The sequence below is a fragment of the Acanthisitta chloris genome, unplaced genomic scaffold (genome assembly GCF_000695815.1).
Source record: "Acanthisitta chloris isolate BGI_N310 unplaced genomic scaffold, ASM69581v1 scaffold14584, whole genome shotgun sequence".
In the NCBI taxonomy this organism is placed as follows: domain Eukaryota; kingdom Metazoa; phylum Chordata; class Aves; order Passeriformes; family Acanthisittidae; genus Acanthisitta; species Acanthisitta chloris.
The window spans coordinates 799-12,652 of record NW_008668858.1 but is presented as its reverse complement, the minus strand read 5'-3'; the positions used below and the strand labels follow the sequence as shown (position 1 = coordinate 12,652).

The window sequence follows — 11,854 nt, the reverse complement described above, 5'->3', positions numbered from 1 at the left end:
TTTTTTTACCTTGTGCAAAATATTAATGATATATACCAGTTTAAGTTTGTACCTAAGCTGCAGAGTGAAAAGGGAAAATGACACCTAGACAAACCATTATTGGTAACTTATTGTATGTATAATTTACTTAAAATTATTGTCTGTCTGAAAAGCTTAATAAAAGAAATAGATCAACAAGCAAAAATAAACTTATGAAAAAATTTTTCCTATTAGTTATGTTCTACCTGGGTAATTACTCAAAGAGGTTTGTAGATTGTATCGAGAGCATCTAAGCATTAAAAATCAGAAGATTCTTGCAACATTCGATCTGAAAATCTCAGAAAATTAGAACTGGCCAAGCCTCCGTTTCTGAAGATGATAACATAGGTACCAGGAAAAATGAATAAATGTTTAACAATTCTTAAATTAAGCATCAAATTTGATTTAAAAATTACGAAGGACTTGGATTATTCTTATATTTTTAAGCAGCAGATTCTCCTACAATGATATATACTCCACGAAGTTGTCTCTTTCTTGTAGTGTCACTCTCGTACTGTGATGCAAATAAGTTTCGATGAGATGCTCTTTCAAATTCCTTTGTTTATGTTCAGTAATACAAAGAAGCCTACAAGAATAGTGGGTACTCAGGGAAATCCACAGTAGAAAGAAGTCATTGACCAGTGCAGAGCTAGCCAAAAAGAATGCTCTTTAAGATCTATCTATGTCATAAGCTGAATTTGGAAGACTGTAGTTCCTGAGCCTGCCAGAGCTCCTCTATTGATGCACAGCTCTTACAAAGTGTAATCAAGCAGCCTAGATTACAGCATCTTAAAATCTGCTTGAAAGTTTACCAGGAACAGTTCAGAAGTCCTTGAAACATCATCTTTTCCACTGTGGTCTGCCGTTGCATTTACAGAGTAAAGCTGCTGCAGGTTCTCCTTCATTGATTTCTTCACTTTTTAACAGAAAATAATTTAATAGTCCGTATGCATTATAATTATGTGGCATGCTGGTTTTACACTGAAGTTTATCAGTCAGCAAACATAAAATTAGTATAAAACCCAGTTCGTCTTTGAAGCAAAATTTCTGATAGATTTCTCTCAGGGAGTTGTTAAGAGGTAATGTAATTAGATATATAATATAGAACATTTATATGGATTAGTCCTTTTTACAGAGATAAACTGTCTATTGGCCTTGCGCTTACTTATTGATCAGATCCTGCAAACATATTTATAAAGAATAGGCAAGGAAAAGTCCCATTCACATGTCATTCTCACTTTACCAGGTGAAGTTCTGTTTGTTTCAACACCAAAAAGCAACCTAATTATCTCATATATGATTCCAGAACCCTTCAGAACATTGTAAATGTGGAAAAGCTATTAAATGGGGCTAAGGCCAGGGAAATGAAATTTTGAATTAGCTATTCTTTGGGAAAATACATTTAAATTGAGGCTGAAAGTTACAGAATGTGCAATACCCAATTAAATTTGGTCTTTATAGAATCCAACCCCTTCTCTATGAAAGGGTTTGAAAGGGTACATTAAGCACTTGTATTCTCACCTGTACTGAACAGAGAATGAATCATAAATCAAAGAGCCAGGACCCAAGTAGTCCACTCAGCTGGATTTCTTTATTCCTGCACAGCAGTAGACTAATGATTCAGAAGGTAATCCCTGTTGTAATCCTTTAGCTATGGATGAAAGGAGACCCTCTGTCCCTCATCGTCACTGGCACTACAGTTCAGCATAATATTTTAATATACACGACATAAATACACAAATGAGTATTTGCATGGTTCTCTTCCTTCTTTCTTTTGAAGAATTAATGGTGGTGACAGGCCAGTGTGTAACCTAGACCATTTATTACTCACGGAGCAAGTCAGAGAACATATAGCTCTCTTTATCCTAATCTCCTCGATGGCATGCTAGGGCTTCGCTGTGAACTGACCTCCATTTCCCCTGGCAAAAATCAGCAGAGAAACTGGGCTGTGCTGGTATCACCCTTCTGTCCAGTATCGCAGATGATGCAAGGGCAAAATGAGGGCTGCATTTGTCATCTTCCTTGGCTGCAGGACTAAGGAAGTTGGATTTAAAAATACAGGCCATATAAAAAATACAGCCACGTAAAAAGGTTGCAGGGATCTAGGTGAAACTACCTAATAACCTGGGTATTTGCCTGTTTCAGAATCCACTTTTGCTTTACATGCATTTTAGACCGGATTGAGTGGCTCCCCCTCCACCTACCACAAAAAAGTATCGTATACCAAGTGCTTGGTGGTTCTGTTTCCTCAGCTTTTGAAAACTCAGAAATGATTGAGAAGAAATAAAAAATAAAATTAGCCTGACTGAAAAATCAGCTCTTTCAAGACCTTGAAGATGGAGGCCCTTCAAATCACTACTACATTACAGAAATGTAATGTCTGCAATTCTTAATAAAGAAGAGACTTTCAGATGCATTTACTAATTTCGAAGGTGAAACTACATCTGATAAACTGTAATTTAGGAGTATTAAACTTGCTCTGGAACGTGAGCCCATTGGGCATGGGGATCCACCACAGTCTTGGAAATGGAGAGTCATTTATGAGGTGAGACAAGACAGACTATTTCTTTAGCCTAACAAAGCAGGCCTGGGAGGGAAATTTAGTATATAAATACACCTACAAATACAGGTTCCTGAGAAGAGTAATTGTACTCTTAAAATGAGGAGATTAGTATGGAAACAAATGGCTGGCAAGGTGTCTGTCAAACATTTAGGCTGCCAGTTAAAAGGAGGTTCCCAACAGGTATAGCCACTAGATCTGTGCAGCAGCAGGATTAGGAAACAAACAACACAGCTGTGTCCCTGAGGGAGCTTGCTAGGTTAATGAATGAACTTGCATGATGTGAGGTCCTCTGACAGCAAGAGATGACTCCTTATTTCTTCTCAAAGCAAGAGTTTTAAATCCACAGAGAACAAAAGGCCATATATAAATGAGGTTTAACGCCAGTTACTTTTCCAAAGACACAGTCTTTACCTGCTCTACCTCAAGATTTACCAGTTTCTTCTTTCTTACTACATGCTTCACTTCTCAAGACCAGAGCTCTGGCACCAGCTTTGGAATACCAAACACAATGCATTGCTCTGGAAGGAATCACCAGATGGGACTGAAACTATCAGCACCAAATCTAGATTTTTTCAAAATTTTTTTTTACTTTTTAACCAAGACTCAGTCTTTCTGCCTTTCCTTTGCCTTTTCATGAAGAGTCTTCCCAGAATGCAGCTGTTTGCTTTCTATACTCCTTAATATGAGGCAAAATTGCTTGCTTAAAACAATGTGCAGATGTTCTGGCTGTGATTATGGGAAGAGGGATTGGCTGAAAGACAAAGATCAAGAGCTGTCTTAGAATAACAACAAATTGTGATAAGGAATCTGTCAAAGATACTTGTGATCACTTTCAGTAAAAAGCTTTTCAGTAGTATATAAAATAAGCAAACAGCTAGGAGCCACCCAGGCTCCATATAAATGAATTCTTCTCTATCATAAAGCTGATGTGTGAAGACATAGCACCTCCTACCATTTGGCCAATTGGCAACACTGTCAGGTAATTTTACAGGCAAAACTAGAGATCATTCTGTCTTTGCTCTAACCTGTCAATAGCTTGGCTATTTCAGAAGCTACTGATAAAAATTGCTGCTTTGCATACATTTCCAAAGTAGAAGGGTCTTCACTGATACATCTTATGTAACAACAGGAGACAGTGACTGTTTCCAGCTTCTCTTCTGCTTTCCCTCCATTCAGAAAATTAGGATATGTGTTGGATAGGGGCCAATTCTTACTAGACAACTAGTAAGTAATTGGATCTACATATTGAAAGCATTTATGTCCCATGTTTAGAAACAACTCTGGCTGTTAGCTGTTATGAAATGTGAAGTAGGGCTTCTAAATGTCCACACCAGTTCCAGAAAAAGATCCAGAAAATGGATCTTATTGACCCTCTTCATGTACACTCTTTTAAACATGTTAGCTAATGCAAAACTCTATCTAGCACTAAATAATTCACTCGGTGGGCAAGAACAAGATGATTTTTGTCCTTTTATCATCTCATTATTGAAACAATCCCCATTCTTTCCCAAAACCTGCTCCACTGAAAATATTGTTCTCACCATGATAATGTTGATATTTAGATATTTTTCTTTTTCACTGTATCACTATGATTGATGTCATGTACAGTTTAATCTTTGAATACGCAGTTATATTTTTATTTACAAATGTTAATCGACTAAGTTATTGAAAATACTTATCCTCACAATGAAAGTTTTTACCCTCCCTAGTAAGTGGGCTGTATGTATCTGTGTACCAAACTGAAATAAAACTTTTCCTGTTTGTTTGCTTCAAAAGCAGAAGATGCATCAAAATATTCTCTGGACTTTTTATAAGATTGATGTAAAAGATGAGTGTCTAGTTTCCTACCTCCAGTTCTAAAGCAGCTTGGCAACCTAGCAAGTAATTTGTCTGTGACTGTTCCAGTGCAGAAAGGAGAAAAGCAGAAAATACTGTAGCTGCCCAAGCCAGCACAAGCCCCGAGAGGATAGAAGTTCTGTTTGATGTATCCAAGGAAAGGTCAGCCTTCTGTGCCAGTCACACAGCAAATGGTAAATCTCCAGTGGGAAATCAGGGGCTGTTTGTGAGCAGGACAGGTTGCTCCTGCAAATCTGGTTGTGCCAGGTTCTCTGCAATACTCATCTCTGTCATTGAGGACTGGCAGTTTCTGCATTGCTGCACTAAAAATTTAAGGTCTGCTGTAATTTTTCCTCTCAAAAGCATAGGTATACATTCATACACTAGCTTTGCAAGGCAACGGTGAGATTATTAAAGAGTGGGAAACCTTGTGGTAAGTGAAGCAGAGAGAGAGAAAATAAGGAAAAATAAAAAAGGTAGTGGAAAGTATAGGCAGTATCACAAGAAGCAGTGGACAGCCATATTCATCTCTCTTCCCTGAACACCTTGCAAGCAAATAAATTATTCCTGTACACATACATCTCTTCCCAAAAGGTCTGTCTCTGAGGAGAATTCAATATGCCCATACAATAAGTTACACCTATGCTTTGGAAAGCTACTCATTTTCATATTTCTAAACAGAAATTTTGTCAGACTTTCAGGTGGAACACTCATAGTCCCTCAAACTCATTTAGAGTTTAATTCATTTTTAATGCGCTTTTACTGGCTGTAATTTAAAGTTGTTTTGTCAGCTTTTGTAATTCTCACAGTTTTATACACAATCCTGAGGGTTGTTCTTGAGCGCGTGAGATGTTTCTTTAACATGGTGAGATGTTTCTTTAACATATACCCCAATAATTTTTCACAGTTTTATCACTTCACAGTTTGATTCCTTCTTATCCAGTGGTTGCATTCTGTCTGACAGTGATGCTCTTTTAAATTTCCTAGTTATGTATTTCCCTCCCAGCAGTCCTCCTGATGCTCCCTTTGTGGCTGCCCATTTCATTCTCCTATTTAATGCAATGCTTTGATTCCACTCATATGACATCTTGCAGATGGGCTGTAAGATTGGTGACATGTGTCAAGGCTCACTGACAGGCAGAAAATTTGTCTCATTCAGTGAAATGTTGCAATTTTCTCCTCAACTTTATCCTTTAACCTTACCATGACCACTTGTCCATGTTGTTGAGGTGAACATGGTACATCTTCCACAATTAACTCCTCTCAGCTGTTTTTGACATGCAGTTGTCAATATTAAAAAAAATGCAAATCAGAAGGCTACATATTTATGAGATCTAGTCTCCATAAATCTCAAATTTTATCATGTTAGAAGTTTCATTCTAAATCAGAACACTAAACTTGTAAGTGAAACTTGCAAATCAGTTTTATCACTGTCTGTGTGTGCATATGTATGATTTATAAATATATTTGAAATTCCGAATTGAACTTGTAAGTAGGTCTGATAAGTTTTTCTGCATCAAATTTCATCTTTTTCTAGGAGGTGAGAAGGGAGTAATGGGAGTGTTATGGCTGCTATCATGCAAGAATATGCATGTTGTGCAAGCAGTGCTGCACACTTTCCTTATTGCAATGGAACTATCAGCCCTTACAACAGCAGATCATTCTTTAGAAAATGATCCAGTTGGTTAAATCTAGCAACAGTGTTATGAATTAAACAACAGGAAATTTCCAGTTCCATACTCATCTACAATTATGGAAAGCTACAGAAATGGGGACTGGAGGCTTATTTGTTTGTCTTTCGAATACCACAGAGCATAAACCTGCTGCTGGAGGTCACTTTTTAATGCTTTTTCATTTTCTCTAGTTGTTGGTAAGCTTCTAGAAAAGCATTCTCTTTTTCTTGGGAATACCCTTCAGAGTTCTTTGTAAATCAGTTATACACACTTTGCACATTTTTCCTCACATTTTTGCATGTTGTTTATGAAGCTAACTGGAAATGTATCTCTACTATCAAACATGTTTGTCTGAAGGTGTATCACACCTAAAATAAGCCAATTAATTAGTCAGGATGGGCTCTTTTCAGCTGCACACTCATTTTCAAATGAATTTATTGAAGTAAAGGATTTACAGCATATGGGCTCACAGACTTTGCATGAGTTAAACTGGCATCCATATGTACAGCTTTCAGTAGAGAACTCTAGAGTAATATTTACAATGTAAATATCAACTTTTATTACATAAGAAACAAATATATCACAACTTTCACTTCACAACATATTTGTTCTGGTTTGATGACTAAAGTCATCTCTTTGAAATACTATGTGGAACTCAAAAATAGCTTGTTCTTGTCATAGACTTTACCAGGTGTCCTTCAAAGGCCCTGAAAAGCAAAGGAAAAATATGTTTTAAAAGTCATTTTTGTAGGCAGTTGCATCATGAGGTGTATAAGGGCAGACAGCAGACAATAAGTAACAGTTGATATAAAACAACTGCTGCGCTTGGGACTGACAAACTGAGATGTGGCTGTTCACAGGAGTTTGGTGGGCATGACAGTCAGCAGACAAGGCTGTAGGATGAGGAAGAAAGGTTGAGAGACTAGGCAAAAACGTTACTGCAGATACTGCAGACACTGCAGTACTGCTCACTTTGAAGAAAACCGTATCCTTGAAAGGGATAGATGAATTCAGGTTGCTTGCTCCACACTACATTAGCAACTGGGCACTGCAGTAACATGACAAGTAACAGTCAATACTAATTCACCTACAGGCAGATCCACCTCATCAGTACAGTTCCTATAAAAGGAAAGGACTGAAAATCTTTCCAGGAAGACACCCGTGACCTAGTGCACCAATACTCTCTCTCACTTAATCAATGCCAGAAGTTTTAGGTGTAAAATTCAGGAACAGATTTTTTTTGTAAGAATCTTGTCTAGAAACAGCATTTATTTCCAGAATCCCATCACCTATGAATTATTTCATTCCTTGAGGCATAACCAGTTTATGTCCTTTATAGTCTTTGGGAACTTTAGAGGAAAGGAAAATAATATTTTCTCATTTTCTTTCAGTCTTGAAGGGAAACAACGTTTGGAGAAATGTCTTGTATCATCTGCACACCTCCATACCCCCCTCCTGCTCCCCCTCAAAAAAATTTGCCTTCAAGAGTAACCTTTTAACCTTTCTCTTACTTATAGCTGAGATACAGCTGAATGCAAAAACCCATCCTATCATCCATTTCCTAATACACATTTGAGAATACCAAGCCCAATTCACTTTTATGTTACCCTTTCAATGTTATGTCCCAGCAAATAGTGATATAGAAGGGTTTACGTACCAGTTAACCAAGGAAAGGTAATTGTGGATACATTTAGAAAAAATACTAATAGCTAAATGGAAAACAGTAACTGCAATATTTGCATGTCAGATGATCCCTCTGCAGCAAACCTTAGGTAGGAGTCAAGTGCTTTCTTAATGCATAAGGTTCATGTTGCTGATTCTCTTAGTTATAGGGGCAACTCCCTTCTAATGAAATAGATGTTAAACAAAATGTGCTGCATTTTATTTTTGATTAAAAGAAATATCCTGAAGTTTGTTCTCTGAAGAAATAATAATCTTTGTAATTAAAAATGAGTCAGTTCTGGTTTTATGCTGCAGTGCACACTGGCTGAAACACCCAAGTGAGTTAGGTGCATTATTAACAGTGCCATTTAATTAGGAATTTTCAATAACAGCAATCATGGGATTACTTAAATCTTGTTATTAAAATTATTATTATATTCAGACACAATCTCTATAGAAATATACAGTGTTTCATGGCTCTCTTTCCTAGATAATTCCAGTTTTCTGATAGGCCACACTCCACGTACAATTAATCTCATTTTATGGGTAAAGTCAAGTAAAAGGTAGCAAGAGAAAGAAAATCTGGGCATACCAGTGGGGCGTGGCTCAGCAGTTCATCTACAGAATCATAGTTTTCTGAAAAGGAAGGTTCAAGAAGTTCTGCTTCATCTCGAAGTTTAGCAGGGTTTAGCTCTTCCTGGCTGTTATGGATCAGAAACAAGTTTTATTGCTCTCAGAAGAAAAAGCAAACAAGGTAAAGCTGCCTTTTAACCGTAGCTTCTGCACATTTTGTTACACTTATACCAAAGTGTTCTAAATCCTGTGAAACAGAATGCTTAATGAATGAAGAGACGTGTTACTTAAAAGCAGTTGTCTAAATGAATGAATATACAAACAGAATACAAGGTCTACAAAAACTTATGCTGGCACTTCTCACCTACATAGATTAGGACATAATGGTTTTTCAGGAACATCTAAATTTTCATTTCATGTATTTACTTAGAGGCAAATTTTGAATAAATAGTGCATTTTCTTTATAAAATTGTTGCTCATGTTCCATAGCTCTGTGGATTTTTTCCTTGAGAAGCTATCTTATAAATAAAAACATTTTAAGAATCTGTCAGAAGCTTTTTTAAATTGCCAGATGCCTTCTCCTCCTTATTCTTTAATCTGATTGCAGTTTCAGTCAGGAAGTAAATGCTTTCTGTATTTGAAAACCATGTTATAAACTATGCTATAAAGTAATAATGTTCATTGCATTTGTTCGCTCTGTATGCATACATAGATATAAGTCTCTTCTGCCTTAATACCATAAAAGTATGGAAACAATATATATTTGCTTTCTTGTAGTACCTTCTTTTTCCAGTTAAAACTGAGTTTAAGTACTTCTTCACAGCCATCTGCTTCCGAAAGCGGCTGTAGTTGTCAGTGAAGACAGCATCAGAGTGGCGTTTGACAGGACTGTCCTGGGAGCTGGCAATGCAACAATTACAAAGAAAAAATTAATAGACAATATCTGTTTCAAAGAAGATATTATTAAATTAGTGAAACAAGCTTTACAATGTTGATTAGCTAAATAAAATCAGCTAAATAAAATCAAATTTTTATTTCAGCTTTCATTTCCAAGTATGACTTTGAGTCTTACTTCTATTCAAAAGAAGCCACTGCTTCTATTGCTTCTTATGTATTTCAGCAAAAAGGATTAAATGCCAAAGACTGGTATTCAGTCTTTTTGGGCATGCCTTTCACTTATTTCTTTCTCCTACTCAACTTTGCTGTAGCTCATGCAATTAGGATCCATACTCAATGATCTCTAGAGTCCCTGTACCAGGAATTCTGCAAGATCAAGTGGTTGAGCATGGATTTCATGACTCCCTCCTGTCTGTTCTCATAACCCTGGTCATTCTTTTTAATAAACAGATTTTATTCTGATTTCTATCACTTGCATAAGTATATTTTAGTACGATGTTGAGGTGCAGCCTGGTTTAAGTTACAGCAAGTTCTTAAAGGACCTTGGCACTGTTCATATAAAACTCAGCAAGGACAGAGCCTCCTTCTGCAGAAAGTAAGAATGTAACATCACATACAGAGCAACAAAAGCTTGTTCTCTAAGGAGGTTTCAGGAAACAGAACACACCTTGTGAAATCCAAACCTGGAGGCCTATTTCTCATGTACAATCTTGGGAAGCCTCAGTGTGTTCTAAATGATCTGTTAGTTTCTAGCATATGAGAAACTGGAACGATATGTTCTGGAACAAAGGTAGAATTGACATAAATGGAGGCCTTAATTTGAACTCAGCTTTTGAGCATATGAAGTAGGCAGTCAGTGGAACTGTCACAGCAGATCAGACCAAAGTATTCTATTACTCTGTTCCCAAAAGTGCCAAGGAGCTGCTGCTTAGGGATATGAAAACAAGGAAAATACACAGTGATCCTTCCCAGCACCCTGCAACCATTAGTTTATGAATGTCCTGGTCTGGAAGTTGCATACAGATCCCTTGTCTATGAATTTGCTTCATTCTTTTTTTGAATCCTGCTATAACACAGATCTCAGAAACATCTGGCAATATGTTCAACACTAGGAAAAAAAATTTCCTCTCATTTTCACTATAAACCAATTGGTTTTTAATTTCACACTGTTGTTATGCAAGTACTGAGTAATCAATCATTTTGTATTTACTTTTGCCATTCATCCACCAAGCTAGTAAAAACACTACCAGGGAAAAAGAATTAGCAAATCGGCATGATAATCATTACAATATTGCCAGTATATATTATCCGTGCTTTGTGTAGTGTCTGTTGCTCTACCCCTCACAGCTGTATCGGGAATAAATAGTAACGTACTCATTTAGTAACAAATATCACTAAATTGTTACATAGGATTTTCAGCTCCCCATAATTATATCAGCATCTCTTTCATTATCTCTAAATCACAAAAGGGAGAACTTAGGTACAGAACGGTTAAAATTTGCCAATGAAGCCAGCTAGGAAAAAAAAATCTACCTAATGTGTCACCTCACCTAACTCGTTTTCTAATAAGCGAATGCAGATATCTCTTCACAGCAAGTTTAGCCAAAAGATGGCTGTAGACACTGGTGAAAATTCCATCAGCATGCCTTGCATTTCTGAAATGGACAATAAATAAACTCTACAATACAACCTGGGTTCATATTTTTATAACATTCATCTTGTAAGCATGCTGCTTTCCTTAAGCTATCTGTTGTACATATTAAATAAAACTAATTCCATAAAATGACCTCCCGATTTTCACAATATACTTTTTAGCCTTTCCTGGAAAGTGAATGCATTCGTCATGCCAGAATGGCAATGCAATCAATGCTTCTGCCGACATCCCTACTGCTACCAGTATTCAACCAGCGGCTGTGTGTTTTCCTTCTGTAATTGATTCTTTCTTTCTTGTTTCTCAGGCTGAAAATGTGACTGATCTTTTGGCATAGATCAAGTAGTCCATCATTATTTGTATTTATGATAATAAAGAAACTCACCTATCAATAATTCTGGACAGATCAAAATAGAATTTCTCATTTTCAGGTAGCGTGTTCTGCAAAATGTCTGATTCTGACTTTAATGACCCACGGACATGATCAGGTTCACTGGCTCCATCAAATGGCATTCTGTTTCCCAATCTGTTGGAGAGAGAAACTATGTAAAGTACAGGTAGTTGAGGACATGCAACACTTCACAGCAGCTTACATTCTGTTTTGTGCCAAAATGCACATCTACCTAGTTTAATCTGTAAGGCATTTTAAAGAAGTCTGGATAAAACAAAAACCATTTTCAGGTAGAATCCATGCTCAATGGTAGAGTAATTGACATAACAGATCCTTCTCTCAAATGCATATTTTCTAGGTGTATGTTGTCATTGCATGCAATTTATTTCAGTGAACAGTGCATAATGTATAGCAACTACAGCACAAGTGACAACCACTAAGCTTCTCGTAACGACTGTATTTTATATAAATAGTGGATGAAATCAATAGCCTCTACCCGTGCAAAGTGAAAACAGTTCCCCGTGATGGACTTACCTTCCAGTTAAGGTTTAAGATGTGCATTGAAATGCAGTATCAAAGAGTTCTTAGAC

The 11,854-nt window shown here is 36.8% G+C and overlaps 1 protein-coding gene across 1 annotated transcript; it reads right to left on the bottom strand.

Moving 5' to 3' along the window:
- Positions 1-6,517: 6,517 nt before the first annotated feature.
- LOC103800728 (VIP peptides) lies at positions 6,518-11,408 on the bottom strand. The gene is made up of 5 exons (XM_009073112.1): positions 11,259-11,408; positions 10,773-10,877; positions 9,106-9,225; positions 8,345-8,453; positions 6,518-6,797 (listed from the first exon to the last, which is right to left on the bottom strand). Exons 1-5 carry the CDS (start codon positions 11,384-11,386, stop codon positions 6,789-6,791), a joined length of 471 nt encoding a protein of 156 aa, XP_009071360.1. The 5' UTR covers positions 11,387-11,408; the 3' UTR covers positions 6,518-6,788.
- Positions 11,409-11,854: the final 446 nt, after the last annotated feature.